Consider the following 18,237-nt stretch of genomic DNA (forward strand, 5'->3'; position numbering starts at 1 on the left):
CATGGTGACTAGTAGATATTAAACACTCAAAAAACAATGCCTATTATTACTAAACTGTACTTTCTATAAATGAATTAATGATAACCTCTTCTATTTTAATATGCCAAAGTATGAATTAAACAGTGGGATTTGAGGTACGAAATTTTCAAATTTTTCCTTTCCTAATGATATACGAAGTATATCATCATAGGCATTTATTTAAATGTTTTTTGTTCATACTTAGTTCACAACAAGCATAATGGATTTCAAGGTGTGTGTGAATCTATCTACTGATCTATCTATCTATTGAATCATTCAGCATCCAGTACTGTGAATTTCCTGGCACATATTATGAGAGCAATGGATATTTGTTGGACGAATAAATTTTAAAACATATAGATTTATTGCCCAAAGTAGTCTCCAATCTCAAAGAATTAAAAGGAAGATTTTCTTAAAATTGTTTTGAGCTAAAGGAGATGTTGCATATTTACTCTTCATCTAAAGGAAGGAAGGAAGGTAGGAAGGAAGGAAGGAAGGAAAGGAGGGAGGGAGGGGGGAGGAGGGAGGCTAGAGAGCTAAATATAACAAATAATGATAATTTTTTTAATGTCATAAATAAGAATAGTCAAAATCTCTAAGCATGTCTTACCTGTCAATTCCACATGCCAGTTCTAAAGGCATGTTAACTAACTTATTAACTAAAAATAGTTTGCTCAATAAGTAAACTAGAGTGTTTGGCTCTTGCAAAGAATCAGAATTATTTTCCGGTCTGCTTGGCATCCCAGCCTGATTTGGAAGAGTGGAAGTGTATTTATTTGACAAGTCCAAAACTTTTCTGGAAAATAAATTTACTTTTGAATAGTCTTTTTTCATTTCAGCATTGCATAAATCCCAACCTGGCAGCATCAGTGAGAAGTGATCTTCATTTGAAGCAAGTCCTAAAGAAACGGTACCTTGAAGCTTTAAAATATTGAGATGCTTAATGCAAAGATTGTCTAATTCTTTATCCACTCCCCATGGCAAAAGGCAAGATAGGAGCAATTTAGCTGTGTCTATTGTGAGGTTGGCATTGACTTTTCTAGATTGCTTAAGGTGCATCTTTTTGGAGCTCTTTATTTTCTTCTGCCTTTTAATGCCATCATTTTCTTCTGATAACTTCATGGTATTTTCTCCTTGGGCTGGGCTTTCACTAACAGGCTTGGCTTGTGCCTCCACTGAGAGAGGACCACAGGCAGTTTTATTTCTTTTCAGTGTCAGTGTTTTCTTCTCTACTGTGCTTTTGGCTCTTCTCAGGATCTCACTGCCATAGAATGAATTGGAAGGGTCAACGTCACAGATTGGAGTTGGCAGCAAAAGTTCAACAAGGTTTTCCAGATCAAATAGAAGGATATGAAAACCAATGTTACTCCATTTTGTCTTCACAGGCAAGACATTAAAAGGTCCTGAGAAAGACTTGGCATCAGCGACCTAAGGGAGATTTTAAAAATTTATGTGTCAAAGTTCTTATTTTTAAGTGATTTTACTAAAGGTTCCATGATATTAAAATGGCATAAAAAGAAATTAAGTAGCAGTACAACCCAAGGCATTTTAATTTTTTGCCTTAGCTATAAAAATTCCCCTCTAAATTCAACATTCTATATTCTGATTTTTTTGAAAAACTTTTCCTTTCTAAAACTTTCATTTTTTCCTCTAAAAAATATGAATTAGGCCTATAGAGTAAGATGGCATCAGATTAACTTCCTTCCAGATACACTTTCATATCTTCTTATCAATATAGCCATGAAAACATACAATAGGGCAAAAGTGGGTATGAAAATTGAGAAGAACATTTAGAACACCTGCAATAATTTAAGAAGTCTTTTAACAAAAATGGTCTCTCCAAATTTGTTTAAAAATTTTAATAATTGGAAGTAACCTAAATGTGAACCAGTATCAAATTGCTTTTTTCTATTTTAAAGGCTCGCCTTGTGGACTTGCATTTGTTCTTTCTCTGTCTAAGATGATTTTGCCCTGGATACTGGCATGGTGGGCTCCCACAATTCAGTTATATTCCTGCTCATTTAGGGTGCCTTACTTGAGTACCATATACTCTCATGCCAACCTATTACTCTCTATCCTCTTCCTTGCTTTTTGTTCTTCATAGTACTAATTATTACCTTATATTATATGAAATATTTATTTGTTTACTGTCTATTTTCCCCAGTATCATTCAAACTTCACCGCTGGTGTTTTGTGCATCCCTTTGTTCCCAATGCTTATAAAATAATGCTACTACTATACGGTATTATTATTACTATACAGTATTATAAATATTTGTTGAATGAACAATTAGTATATATATACAATGGAATATCATCCAAATATCTTTAAATGATGGTGTACAACTATATTTTGGGGGGGAAATGTGTTCTATTAGGCAGGAAAAATCCTTTTTGTAAAACTATGTGTGTGGGACTTCCCTGGTGGCACAGTGGTTAAGAATCCGCCTGCCAATGCAGGGGACATGGGTTCGAGCCCTGGTCCGGGAAGATCCCACAGATCTTCTAAGCCATGGAGCAACTAAGCCCGTGCGCCACAACTACTGAGGCTGCGCTCTAGAGCCTGTGAGCCACAACTACTGATCCCACGTGCCACGACTGCTGAAGCCCGTGCACCTAGAGCCTGTGCTCCGCAATAAGAGAAGCCACCGCAATGAGAAGCCTGCGCACTGCAACAAACAGTAGACCCTGCTCGCCGCAACTAGAGAAAGCCCGCACGCAGCAACGAAGACCCAACGCAGCCAAAAAATAAATAAAAAAAAAACAAACTATGTAGGTATGGATATGTAGATATTTTTAAAGGTTGATATAATACATACATATGTACATATATAAATATATGTATATAATAATATATAACATATAATATATTATGTATTATATATGTTCACTATAATAGTAATATAAATATATATGTGTATTTAGTCACAAGGGACAGATACCAGAATATTGACAACAGTTAATTGGGAAGAGGGGATTAAAATGATGTTATTTATACTTTGGGTTTTTTTTTTTTTTTTTTTAATTTATGTTTGTGTTGGGTCTTCGTTTCTGTGCGAGGGCTTTCTCTAGTTGCGGCAAGTGGGGGCAACTCTTCATCGCGGTGCGCGGGCCTCTCACTATCGTGGCCTCCCTTGTTGCGGAGCACAGGCTCCAGACGCGCAGGCTCAGTAGTTGTGGCTCACGGGCCTAGTTGTTCCGCGGCATGTGGGATCTTCCCAGACCAGGGCTCGAACCCGTGTCCCCTGCATTGGCAGGCAGATTCTCAACCACTGCACCACCAGGGAAGCCCTGTTTTGTTTTTTTGATTTAGTTTTTTGAAATTTTTCAGTGATGATATATTTTAAAATATTTTAAAAATTTAAAAACCATTAAAAAATTTTAAAGTAAAAAAGCAAAATGGCGGCAACCTTAAAAAGCACATTTTTTTTCACCAATAAGATAAGGGATTGCAAGGCAGAAATAGAGACACAGATGTAGAGAACAAATGTATGGACACCAAGGGGGGCAAGTGGCGGTGGGGGAGGTGGTGGTGGGATGAATTGGGAGATTGGGATTGACATGTATACACTGATGTGTATAAAATAGATAACTAATAAGGACCTGCTGTATAAAAAAATTTTAAAAAAGATAAGGGATACTACAATTATTTTATTTTTTTAAAACATCTTTATTGGAGTATAATTGATTTACAATGGTGTGTTAGTTTCTGCTTTATAACAAAGTGAATCAGCTATACTTGCAAATCAAAAAAAGTACTATATAGATTGAAAAATGGGCAAATAGCATCAATAGCAATTCACAAATAATAACATTCAAAGTAAAATGTAAAACATGTTTACCACCAGTGGTGATCAAAAAGTGAAATTAAGATAAAAATACCATTCACTACCTATTAATTTTGCAAAAGGAGTTTCTTATTTTATTTTGTAATGTTTAATACACACAAATATTATATAAACCATACATTTAGTCTTTTTAGGATCATCATGTTGTATACTAAGAAACATGGACAAAACTATAGAGCATCATTATTCATAATTGACCCAAACTAGAAACAACCTACATGTCCATCAACAGTGGAATGGATAGAGACACTGTGATGTATTCATGCCATGGAAAAATATACAATGAAAATGAAAGAGCTATAGACATTTAACAACATGTATAAAATGTATGAATCCACCCATGTAATGTTGACCAAAGATGCCAGACACAAAATAATTAACTGTTAAATAAAAAACAAAAACAAACAAAAAAAAACAGGAGCAAAGAAACCAATAGGGTTTAAGGAAGCATTCATAGATAATAAATCTATAAGGATAGTGATTACGTTTGGAGGGCAGGGAGGACATAATTTCTGGGGTGCTGAATATTTTATTACTTTATGTAGAGATCATGCAGGTGTGTGCTTTGTGGCAATTTATTGAGCTGTACATTTTTGTCCTGTGTTCTCTTTATTTTTTCTATATGTGTTATACATGTCATTGTAAACAAATAATGTAACTTAAATGTTAAAGAAATATCAACAATGTGTCACCATCTTGGTTAAAAAAATAGAACCTGCTCTGATTCGATACCCCTGCCTACTGTCAGAGGTTAAATACTATCTTGAATTCCATGTTTATGATTTCTTTGCTTTCATTTAATGTCCTAATCTTAAATATCTATTCCTAATTAATCTATTTGATTCTGCATGTTCTTACTTTTCATAAAAATATGATTATGCTGTTTATAATTTTCCATGATTTGCTTTATTTATGCTGAATTTTGTGATTGTGAGATTCATATTTGTTGATGATTACAGCTGTAGTTCATTTTTACCACTATAAAGTATTATACTATATGAAAACTACAGTTTATTCATTTAAATGGATATTTAAATTATCTTCAAGATTTAGTATTACAAAAAGAAAAAAAGGCACAGTGGATATTCTTCTGGTGAAGACTTTCTTCTGGTGCACATCTGCAAAACTTTCTAGAGTGACATTGATAATTCATAGGATACACACAACTTCAACTCTGTTAGATTTTCCCAAATAATTGTATCAATTTATAAGTCTCAGTAGCACTGTATAAAGAGTTTCCATGCTCCACATCCTTATTAATACAGGATCTCATTTTTGTCAATATGGGGATATAAGATGGTATCCCTTGTAGTTTTAATTTTCATTTTTTAAATTATTACCATAAATTATCACTGCAATATTTCATTAGCTTTTCACATTTGTTCTATAAAGTGTCTACCTATGGCTTCTATAAACTTTCTTTTGTCTTTTCCTTATTGATTTTTAGGGTTATACATTCATTCTAGAGGTAATCTTTTGTTGGTTATGTGGTCCAAATACTTCTATTTGTGGCCTGTCATTTCTCTATTTTTAATAGTGTTTTATGATGAACACTGAATTCCTATTTTAATGCTATCAAATTTACAAAATATTTACTTTAAAAATTATAGGTATCCAGAGGATATAAAATTATTTACCTATTTTTTTTCCAAGATTTAAAGTTCCACACAACTTTTTAATTCTTTCATACTTTTCTCTTTCATATTTGTGTTTGGTTCGCAATTGGGAATAATTTTCATGTTTTTTTAAATTTTGACATTCAATTATTCCAACGTTATTTGTGAATTTGTCCTTTTCTCACTGATCTCTGTTCCCTGGGACATTAATCAATTTATCTATGACTGCACAATACTCCATTGTATAACAGCTTCATGAAAAGACTTTAAGAGGTGGTTGGGTAGTTTCTCCTATCCTGTTCTTTTACTCTTTTATATAAACTTGAGGATGTTTATCAAATTCCAGATTATATCTCCCACTTATTTAGACAGTGCTTAATTTCTTTTGATAGTTTTATAATTGTTCAAAATGATGTTTATATTATTTGCCTATAATTTTTAAACTTTCTGTAACACCTATAACTATGGGTCCTTTTTCATTTCTGATATTATTTTTGTTGCTTTTGTTTCTTTCTTGCCAGAAGTTTGTCAGTTTTTATTTTCTTTTCAAAGAATCAACTTTGACTTTGTTCATCCTCTCAACGGAATCATGTTTTTCTTAGGAGATAGTTTTGCTGAGTATACTATTTTAACTTATTCTCTCACAGCAATTTTAAGGCATTATTCTGCAGTCTTCTGGTTTCCTTTGATGTGGTTGAGATCTCTGTGGTCACACAGAGAGCTGATAGTCTGTCACTCCATCTGGCCTTTCTCTCTGCTGCTTTTTAGATCTTGTCTTTAATATTCTGCGTAGAATCATAGAATCACTGTGATTCTTCTAGGTGTGTATGTTTTCCCCCAATCTTTCTTACGTTGTATCTGAGTATTCCTATCCTTCGTTAATTTTGTGAAGTTCTCAGATTTGTCTTTTTGAATATCTTCTCTCTCTAGCCTATTATCCCCTTATGGAACTCTGATTAGCTATTTGTCACTCTATCCCCTTTCATGTTTTACATCTCTTTGTCTCTCTGTGTCACATGCTGGGCAATCACTTCAGAATTTCTTCTAATTTGCCAGTTTTCTTTCCCCCTGTCTCTATTGTGTCATTTAACTTATCCATGGATTTTCTAATTTCAACTTTTACATTTTTCATTTCTAGAAGTTTTATTTGACAAATTGGTCATATTTTAGTCAGTTACTTCTTACTTACATTTTTCAAGCCTTCTTTTATTTTTTTAAGCATACTTATTTTGCATTCTGTATCTATAATTCCAATTTTTGAAATCCTTGTGAATATGACTCTTTTTTATTTTGCTGATGCTTTCTTGTTTCCTTATATGTTTTGTAAGTGTGTGTGTGTATGTGTGAAACATTATCGGTGAGAATCCTTTGAGACATGGGTTAAAGATGCATTCTTCAAGAGAGTATTTGTGTTTTTGACTGCCAGGTACTCAGGGGTACCACCAGCAGGTCCCTATTTAAATAAAAATTTTACCTTAAGAGTTTTTCATTCCTTGCAAGTAATGTGAATCCTAACCCTCAACCTGTGTGAAGTTAGGTTATGGTTATCAATTTTCAGGCAAACCTACTTTCCCCCATCCATCTTGGGCTAAAACCAATAGAAAAATCTTTATTATCTCCATTTGTGGAATATATCCCTCACTTTGGTTCACTTTTTCACTGCATATACAGCTCTTAGAGAATAACGGATTTGTGCAATTGTCTCCAACCTAACTTCCCATCAATACGCTGAGCCTGGACATTCCCTCTAATTACCTCTAATTACCTGTGTCACAGTTAAAACCAAAGCTGAGAGAACCCAGAGATTAGCAAATGGTCTTTCAGCTTTCTCTCTACCTGTCTGGATTTGTGTTTTCATTTTGTTTTTTACCTCTCAGAGTTGCCTTAAATTTCATTTAAACTAACATGTATTATTTTTAAGGATGAATTTTAAAATACCTTATTCACTATTTTTAGAGAATCAATCAGTGCTGTTGTTCAGACTATTAGCCTACAAAGAGACAGAAATTGGGTTTGTAAAGAACACTAAAAATTAAAATACTCAGTTTTGATAACGGAGCAAGAAAATGGGCACTCTCACATACTGCATGATGGGTGTAAGCTGGTATCTCTTTCATGGAAGGCAATTAGCAAAATGTATCAATAACCTTAAACTATTATATACCCTTGGATGCAGAAATTCTTTTAAAAATAATTTATCCTGGGGTAAAATTACAAAGATGCACAAAATTATATGAAAAAGAATGTTCATTGTAGAATTTTCTATATCAATAAGCTGAAAGTAAATGTTCCATAGTAGAGATTTGGCTAAAACATTATGGTATATGCACACATTAAAATATTAAGTAGATATTAAAAAGAGTCCTTTATAAAATACATAATGTCACAGCAAGAGCTTCACATATATTGTCGATAGAAAATATCTATATTTGAAAAGTAAAGTTTGATGTTTTACAAAATTGCAGAGATTTCTTATGACTCCTTTTGATTATATCTATTTTTAAAACTCCTACAAAAATTTATATTTTACCATACTAAACAAAAGCTGTTTTAAAAAAGTAATACAAATTGACAGAGAAAATGTTAATAATAGATATGGCTACCTAAATGTTTTTAACAGGTACCTCTAAAAAAAGAAGTGCATTAATCAGATTAAACTTAAAAGTGTAAGAAAAACAATTACAGCATAAATGACCAAAGGCTAATATTTTAGATATTTAAAGAACTCACAAAAATTAATTAGCCACATACTCAAGAGAAAAAATGAGAAAAGGAGATTAAAAAATATCACAGAGGGTAATAGTTTTTAAACCATTTTAAACCAAACAAGTATAAAATTTTATATACTATACCAGTTTTGATCCCTTAAATTAGCTAAAATTTTCACAAATTTGTAACAAACAAAAAGTAGAGTATCCCAAACTGTTGAGTGCTCATTTCAAGGTGAACTCTGATAAGATCTAGATGTCCTTAACATTTTTCAAAAATATTGTGATAATATGTATCAAGAGTCTTAAAAATATTGAGTATCATCTTCCCTAATTGAGATGCTACTTCATGTTCTTGAAGGTTACCATTCCCAGTCCATCCTTTGGGTTTATGTCTGGTTTTCTTTCATTCAGCTGTCATTCAAGAGGTCCTTGCTGAGTATCTACTAAGTAGAACATGGTGTGAGAAGCTATCCACCCAATACAGAACAAGACCCAACATCTGCATGGATGCAGCTCACATTCTTTACAGTCAGAGGGGAGAGACAGATGTGCCAAGAAATAACCACATAGATTAGATGAGGGCAGTATAAGGAAAAATATAGGAAACTAGAAAGATCTGAAGAAGGCATCTCAGCCTGAAAGATACAGGTAGGAGGCTAAGCAGAAGTGACACCAAACTGAGATCTGAAAGATAAAGGAGAAATGAACTGAAGAAAAGTGGGAGGCCAAGTATTCCAGGCAAAGGGAAGAGAATGGGAAGCCCCCTAGAGTGATGGCTGGAAGAGGAGTGAGAAGGTATGTAGGGATCATGCACTGTGACAGTCTTAGTTTGTCTACAGAGTAGAATACGGGAATGTATTACAGAATGAGACAGACAGGACAGGAGCCAGATTACACTGAAGCCCTGCAAACTGTTGAGTTTCAAATTTACTCAAAGAGCAGTTATGACCTTTGAAGGGTATTAAGCAAGGAAGTCACCTATTCACAAACTATAGCCATGGTTTCTTTTGAATTAGGGGTTAATGAAGCAGGCTGAAGACAGGGTTTCACCCTCCTGTGAACTTCCACTTCCCCAAGCTATAATATTCTCTGGACACAACAGCTAGACCTCCTCAATTACTGGGCCACTCAAAAATCACAGCAATGATTCTAGCAATATACACATTCCCTGGTCTGGTCTCATCTTCTTCTTTTGAGATCCACACCACCACAATAGGCCCATTGTACTGCTGTAAACAAAAATCCTAAATTTCTGTCCCTAAATGTGATCACCTTAAGCCTCAGGAGCAACTGGATGTTTTACAATATTTTCAAATCATAAATGTTATTCCAAATTTATTTAACATACAACACAGTTGGCTTCCATTTGGAAATAAGTCCATTGGGCGATATGTATAAACCATTGTTATATTTGAATGTACTCAAATGATTAAATGTTATAATGCTAGCCAGTCATCATTGTTTGAGCATTTTAAAATCTTTTAAGAAATAGTATATATATATATATATTTTTTTTTTTTTATAAATTTATTTACTTATTTATTTATTTTTGGCTGTGTTGGGTCTTCGCCTCTGTGCGAGGGCCCTCTCCAGCCGCGGCGAGCAGGGGCCACTCTTCATCGCGGTGCGCGGGCCTCTCACTGTCGCGGCCTCTTTTGTTGCGGAGCACAGGCTCCAGACACGCAGGCTCAGTAGTTGTGGCTCACGGGCCTAGTTGTTCCACGGCATGTAGGATCTTCCCAGACCAGGGCTCGAACCCGTGTCCCCTGCATTGGCAGGCAGACTCTCAACCACTGCGCCACCAGGGAAGCCCAAGAAATAGTATATTTTTAAAGTCACGTCACCAAAGGATTTGAAAAACAATATTTCCCATTGTTTTAGACATAAGTAACATAGAAAGAAAATAAATACCTATAATAGTAATTCCTGGGTTTTAACATATCATGAATTGGGCAACACATAACTTTTAGTAATGTGTAGCAAAGGTTACGGTAATTCTTAAACTTATTTATATTTATATGTTACCTATATACAATATATTACTCAGACAAGAATTCTATTAACAGCCACCTGCTAAATCATGACTGAATGATGTTGTGTAAAAATATAAATGTAATTATATTACTTTTAGAATGATAAAGTATATGTAAACCATCATTATAACAGGAGTGTTTTAGAAACATTCACCAATCTGGTTACAATAAAAAGAAGTCTAGAATAAATAATTAAATACAAGAGTATTTCATTCAATCTATGTCACTGCAAAAATGTGAGGGCTAAATATAAATTTTAAGTTATTAGTTTACATGTTGTTTATAGAATGCTCTCTGATTGCTTGGCAGATACTTCCCCAAAATGTACTGTCCAGGTTTTGCATACATCAGAAGGTGCTGGTTTTTTCCCCAACTTCACATCACGTTTAGTCTTACTCTCTGACATTCAGGTTGAGGCAAGAGTGGAGGTATGGTTTACAATCAGGACAGCAAGTGGGTGGCACTAAAGAACAATGGTCCATTCCAACCTCTGAACTTTGTGAGGCTGGGGAGTAAAATGGTACTGATGTATCTACATGTGAATGCTCTAAACAGCAGGTGGGGAGTAGAAAGAGGCACACAGAGCTGAGCTCTTTGTCTGAAGTACATAGATTTGGGGAAAAGCTACTGAGTCAGAAAGTCTACAAGTAGAATCCCAGATGGCCAGCAGGCAGAAATTATTCTTCTACTATCAGCAAGAACACAGAATAAATGACAAGTAAAACTAAAGTTAACAACACAAAATTCAAACTCTCAACAACCCAGTATACATGTAAAAAAGAAAACCAAAAAAGACCCAAACGTTCGGAGGAAAACAATGTAAAAGGTGTGAGGGTCTAACATCTTTATAAAAAAAAGTCTATTCACTTATTTTTTTCTTCATCTTGCTGTGTTCAGCTGTGCCTCTTCTTTTCCTCTCTGATTCAGAAAGACAAAATGGTTAAAAAAGACTGTTTTTACCTTCTGTCTTTGAAGGTGGAAATACACTGTCTAACAACATGTTCTGATAAAACTTCTTCCTGAAAACAAATTGAATCCCCCACTGAGTTTGTTTTGAAAGAATCTGACCTGCCCAACCTACCACAAATACAAAATGCATCTGGTAAAACTGATGCTTAAAATTGCACTCATCTGCTCACTCTTGTGATTTTGTGCAATAATACCTAGTACAAACATTTAAATCCTAAGTGAGAAAACATATAGATGATAACTGGCAAATATTTTAGATATTTAGTTTTGTTAGAGCAAGAAGAATTTAGAAATGATTTAATCTGACCCCTTCCCCTTACACAAGGGAAAATGAGGGACAGAGAAGTAAAGTGATTTGTTCAAAGTTACCCGTTTGGTAAATAGCCAAGTCAGGATTCTCAAGTCTGTTTTTTTCTATCTATTCTTCAGATGATATTATCAACTTAGATTTTTCAAAGAATGGAATGTTTTTTATTTATTGTTTCTAAGATATACCGAGGGTCCTCATTAGCTAAGCATTCCTTTTATGAAACACCATATTCACTGAGATGTATAAGGAAGAAAAAGTCATCATTATATGAAAATATTTACTAATGAGCTGATCATTTATAAAATTAGTACCCAAACACTCCTCCCTTTCTAACAACCATCAGTCAGGTTCTGACTGATTATCAAATAACGCAATCCAATTGCAAAGTAAATAGCAAATACTGTTAAAAATGCAGGATTACACTAAATCCAGACAGGGATGTTGGAACTGAGTCAGACCCATTGTCATTGACTAATAAGAATCCAGCAGAGAAGACCAGTTAACAACTGAAGAAGAGAAAATTAATTCAGATGCTTCAAATGACAAACTTGTAACATAAAATATATGAGAGGCCTGTGAAACACTTGATTATCTTTTGTTTTGTTTTGTTTTGTTTTTGTTTTTGTTTTTTTGTTTTCACTTGATTATCTTTTAAATGCTTTTCTAAAATAACTCTGTATTATTCAATATGAAATTCAAACATGAAGTAAAAGGTAACATATTATGTACCATACAGTTTAATTTAAAAAAATACACAAAACAAAACACATGATTTGTTCTAAAGAAGTAGTATATAATTATAATCATAATCTAAATTTTGTTAAATATAATATAAATTACATTTTAATAATTTTAACTTTATTTTTAGTTTAAAATAAAAATTTTTTTTGGACCTTTTTAACAGCTAACTCAACAGATTAACCCGTGCTTTACAATCCTCCTGACCACTGGTAGGCTATGTTCTACTTTCTGCCTTCTAATCACAGGAACTATGATGTTTGCTTGTCGGTACTTTCACCTTTTTGTTCTCAATATTCTTTCCCAGGCTTATAACTTTAATTGCGTAATTTAATAAGTTATATAAAAATTGGGGAATTCTGCATGTAAAATATAGCCCCTGAGAAAACAAAGTTTAGTAATCTGTATAGAGGTTCAGAATGAGCCTCCCCAAAATGTATCACTTTTGCATGAGGATTATTTTGAACTAAAGGTAATCCAGACCCTGAGGGTTCAAGAGAAACTACTGCCCCTCCCTTAACGAGCTAGAAGAATTTAAGTTGGGGATTTTTCCCAGAAAAGAGTTATAACCAGAGACAGATTTTATCTATGTGGCCCCATCTATATGTCAAGGCAAACGTCTAATTACCCATACATGTGCTCTTCTGCTTATCATCCTGTGAATGACCCTCCTGTCCTTGAAAGCCCCAGACTCCTATCCCCTTCCTTAGCTCAGGATGTCATATATACCTCATTTTACCTTTCTGTCTCTAACCCTCTCATGTATGTGGGATTCCCATAAGTACAAAATTAAATTTGATTTTCTATTGTTAATCTGTCTCATGTCAATTTAACTCTTAGACCAGCCAGAAGAACCTAGAAGGGTACAGGAAAGTTTTCTTCTTCCCTGACATCTGAATGACTCTACGGTGATGAGTCACTCTAACAACTTCAGTCTAACTAGGTATGGATGAAAATAATCATCCATAATTATGATCAGAAAATAATCATAAAAATATACAAAGATTCAGCACTCTGGTTACTCTGTAATTTTCTAAATTCTTCCTATTCTTTAAAGAAACAAAAACTGGAAGTCACAGTTGATGCATTGCAAGTGTAGTTCATGCCAGAAAAAAAGATTAGGAATTCTAGAAAATGTATCTATACTCAAGGGAAAGTATCCACATCAAAAGATTTGTGACAATGGGAGTTTTTCAAGTAAGGATGGCACAGATGATGGGGGGGGGCGGAATATGGTATCTGTGTATTGAACACTACCACTGAGAAATTATATGATGATTAACAAACATGTTAAATTTACAGAAAAGGTAACACAATTTCTTGAAGTAGAAAATTTTCTGAGAAACAACTCTGCAATGTAGATGAATTTATGACCTAATATACTGAATATATTATATAAGAAGTTATCTTTAAAACTCATGCCACAAAAAGCAGAGAATACGGTACATGGATTCAAAGGGAAATTACAGTAGCTGCCTACATCTTTGCTACTAAAAACTTCAGATAGCTACTTTTTTTAAAATTAATTTTTATTGGAGTATAGTTGCTTTACAATGTTGTGTTAGTGTCTTGCTGTACAGCAAAGTGAATCAGTCATACGTATACATATATCCCCTCTTTTTTAGATTTCCTTCCCATTTAGGTCACCACGGAGCATTGCGCAGAGTTCCCTGTGCCATACGGTAGATTCTCATTAGTTATCTATTTTATACATAGTAGTGTATATATGTCAGTCCCAATCTCCCAATTCATCCCCCCCTTCCCCCTTTGGTAACCATAAGTTTGTTCTTTATGTCTGTGACTCTATTTTTGCTTTGCAAATAAGTTCATCTCTACCATTTTTTTAGATTCCATATATAAGTGATATTATACCCTATTTGTTTTTCTCTTTCTGACTTACTTAACTCTGTATGACAGTTGCTAGGTTGATCCATGTCTAAGGAATGTCATTATTTCATTCCTTTTTATGGCTGAGTAATATTCCATTGTATATATGTACCACATCTTCTTTATCCATTCCTCTGTTGATGGACATTTAGGTTGCTTCCATGTCCTGGCTATTGTAAATAGTGCTGCAATGAACATCAGGGTGCATGCATCCTTTCAAATTATGGTTTTCTCCAGGTATAAGCCTAGGAGTGGGATTGCTGGGTCATATGGTAGCTCCATTTTTACTTTTTAAAGGAATCTCCATACTGTTCTCCATAGTGTCTGTATCAATTTACATTCCCACCAACAGTGTAGGAGGGTTCCCTTTTCTCCACACCTTCTCCAGCATTTATTGTTTGTAGAATTTTTGATCATGGCCATTCTGACCGGTGTGAGGTGATACCTCTTTGTAGTTTTGATTTGCATTTCTCTAATAATTAGTGATGTTGAGCATCTTTTCATGTGTTTGTTGGCCATCTGTATGTCTTCTTTGGAGAAATGTCTATTTAGGTCTTCTGTGCATTTTTTGGATAGGGTTGTTTGTTTTTTTGATATTGAGCTGCATGAGCTGCTTGTATATTTTGGAGATTAATCGCTTGTCAGTTGCTTCATTTGCAAATATTTTCTCCCATTCTGAGGGTTGTCTTTTCATTTTGTTTATGGTTTCCTTTGCTGTGCAAAAGCTTTTAAGTTTAATTAACTACTTTTGTTTTATGACAAACTAACAAATCCTAGAGGTTTTGAAAATATCAGTTGACTTCTAGTCAAGATGGCAAAGTTTAGACTTTGGAGCAAATTATTTCTTCCAAATGGATACCAATGATGGATGAAATATTTTTTAAAAGAAATTTTAAAAGGTTTAGACAAGCTCAAAAACAAAATAGACATCTTCGAGGACCAAAATGGGACAGAAACACAAAGTGCTGTGTGTGGAAGTGAAGTCACAGGCCTTTAAGCAGGTGCCAGGCTTTAGAGTTTAGCCCCTGAGGTTAACGTCACTATGGAGGGTAGCTGACCTAGAACAATTTTAACTTGTAACTAAATCAACCCACAAGCTCCCTAATTAGACATTAGTATCAGTATGGTCCAGGCCTTATTCTGGACTGAGGACCTTGAAAAGGTAGACAGAGGCAACAGTAAAACCAACAGAGAATATCAGCTGAGTATAGAGGGAGAGAGAGGAAAATAAAATACACCAAAATGAAAAAAACATAAGAAAATTGCTCTAGAAATGAGTCTATAAACCAAAATTCCAAAACACTGAAAATCTAATAGCTAAAAAATAAAAGCTGAGATATATACTTACTCCAGATGAAGTCAATGCTTTAGAATGGACTGAAAAAAAAAATCATCAAAGAGAAATTGAAGGAATAACATTCACAAAAATGAATAAGGAGCTATGAAAGAAAAAAAGAAAAAAGAAAATGAATAAATGAGAAAGCATTTATTAGAAATATTAGGAAAGTATGGTAATTGTATTTAAAATGCAGTAGAGGTATATTAGAAAACTACTGTTAATAAGTATATGGCCACATCAGTGGCCTGGCTTTAAGTTATACTTTATTATTACTTATTCTGTATAAAACTTTTATTAAAGTCTTGAGTGAAGTGGCAAGTCATTCAATTTTTAATCATACTTTTTGTCAATAAAGGTGAAAGTTTTCTATGTCAACATCTCAGTTAAAGCTATTTCACTGTCAGCATGGAGTTATAGAAATTAAGTTGAAAATGTTTGTAAAATTCAATCATAACCTGATCTACCATACCAAAACACAATTAATTACAATATAAGTGATTGTAATAGCAAATACAAGAAAATCTTTTAAATTAAGTAATTATATATTTAAATAGGATATCCAAACTAACTACATTAAAACTTTTAAAACATTAAATTAAATTAAATCTGGAGGAACAGATTCTCCTAATTGGATCTGTACTGCAGTACTAGTCTCCTCACTAAGATAGTCCACTTCATCTCCTGACATCCCTGGCAGCAACATTCTTCCAGTGAACCAGGCTTAAATCTGGATATCATCTTTTCCTTCTCTGAAGTCCTCCTTCAATGCCTCTCATACCATGTTCCCTCCTTCACTTTTCATTAATGATTCATTCATTCATCTATCAGATGTTTACTAAGCATCTACTATGTGCCAGGCACTGTGCCATATGTGGAAGACACAGTGGTGAGCAAGACCAATGGTCCCTGAAGCATGCAACTCGCAGTCTAGTTCATCTTACTCAAATTCTCCCCCAACCTTCTCTCCTATTTGCAAACTGTGCTTGGCACTGCTGCCTGATTCTTCTGCTGTTAGTAGCTAGTTTTGGCCTTTTAGCTTTTTTGATTTCTTTGCCTCTGTGCCTCTTCTCATGCTGGGAACGCCCTAACACCCATCTACAGAAATTCTATCCCTAACGAAAGCTCATTTCCCCAAGAGATTTCTCTACACAAACTTTTTCTAATATCCTCTTCCAGCTGTAATCTTGCCTTCCTTGGATTTCTTTTATGACATTTTTATTTCTTTTTCAACATTTACCTTTCGTCATCATCATATGTATAAGTATCAATACCATTATTGTCACCCAGTCCAATCTCTAAATAGCTGAGCATGCCTCAACCTCAGTGCATTATACCAACAGGAATTTGTTCTGTTAAGAGTTCATAAAACATGAGATCTTTTACAGAAGACTTCATTGAGTCTAAACGTGCAGGTCAGCCAAGTCATGTAAACACTGAGGGCAAGCATACTTATTTCAAGGCATCCTCCCTCTAGTAACTATTTAATACCAAAACATAATGATTAAGATGTTATTCCAGGTCTTTTTGAAAAATAACAAATAAAAGCCAGCACAGTTTAAAAATAATTATTAAGTATGCCTTTGTTTCTGGTAACTTGGAATTCAGCCCTCAGGTGTTAGTCCTGCACATTTCCATAAGCCCATCTTTGTGACCAGAGGAATTCATTTAAGAAACTGTCGCCTAAGTGAAAAATAAGTGCCTCACAACACTAGCCCATTTAAGCACCTAATTACAGGATCAGTCAAGAGTCAACTTGCTTCCTAACAGATTGCCTCCAGTCAGTGGGTTTCTGTCTACCCAGAGCTTCAGTTAGGGTGCCCCTACTCTTGGGTCTTGGCATACTTGGATGTCATTGCCCTGACTTTGAACTATGACTCCTCAAAATCTTATTGATGCAGACTTTGGGGTTGTTTGGAAGAAGACAAAGTGTTCCCCAAGTAAGCCATTTCTCCATAGATTACAAATGAAAACCACTGTTTTCTATGCCTTCTTTGAACATACCTGTGCCTAAAATCATAGAACACATTTCAGGTTCTTTAAAAAATTCTTTGAAATGGAATTTCAGGGTGAAAAAATATGTGCCTTTAAAATGGTGGTTAAATTGTTAGACTATGCTCCAGCAAGGTTGTTTCAAAACACACTTGAATCAAAAATGAGTAAGTATAAATTATTTCATCATGTCATTAAAGAGTTCATCACTTTTTAAGAAATTACTAATTTGATTATAAAAATATGCATTGATATTTTTTAGTGAGAAAAACGTAATGACTATTTGTAGATTTTTCTGTAATTTAAGTGTTAATATTTGCCCCATTTCCTATTTTACTATTTATCTTTTCCTTATCAAATGGTAAGAGCCCCTCTGTATGTAAAGATATTGATCATCTGTTGAATATATTACAAATATTTTTCAAGTATCATTAGACTTTAAATTTATAGATCTTTGGGGTTTTTGCAATATGATTTTTCAAATTTAAATAGTAAAACTATTATTTTTTTCACGTATATTTAGAGAATTTTCCCACTCTTAGGCCCTTCACAATTACTAAAAATATTATTATGTATTTTCGTCTAGTAATCTATGTTTCTATGTTTAAAACTTTTATTCATCTTAAGTTTATTTTTGTTAAAGGTAGAGAGTAGGATATAATTTTGTATTTTTCCCAGAAATTACTCTCAATTATACAAAAGCCACTTATTTACTTTCCTCTATGATTTTAAGTGCCATCTTTTCCAAAGAGCAAATTATGATTTATATACATCCTCATT

General features: G+C 34.0%; 1 protein-coding gene across 1 annotated transcript in view; it reads right to left on the minus strand.

Annotated features, from left to right (window-relative positions):
- The window catches only part of WDR72 (WD repeat domain 72), a 189,508-nt gene that overhangs the window by 84,165 nt on the left and 87,106 nt on the right, over window positions 1-18,237 (minus strand). The window contains exon 14 of the mRNA XM_068536268.1: window positions 629-1,446. Within this exon, the coding sequence (XP_068392369.1) occupies window positions 629-1,446 (818 nt within the window). The remainder of the gene's footprint in view (window positions 1-628; window positions 1,447-18,237) is intronic.

The sequence above is a fragment of the Eschrichtius robustus genome, chromosome 1, assembly GCF_028021215.1.
Source record: "Eschrichtius robustus isolate mEscRob2 chromosome 1, mEscRob2.pri, whole genome shotgun sequence".
Taxonomy (NCBI): domain Eukaryota; kingdom Metazoa; phylum Chordata; class Mammalia; order Artiodactyla; family Eschrichtiidae; genus Eschrichtius; species Eschrichtius robustus.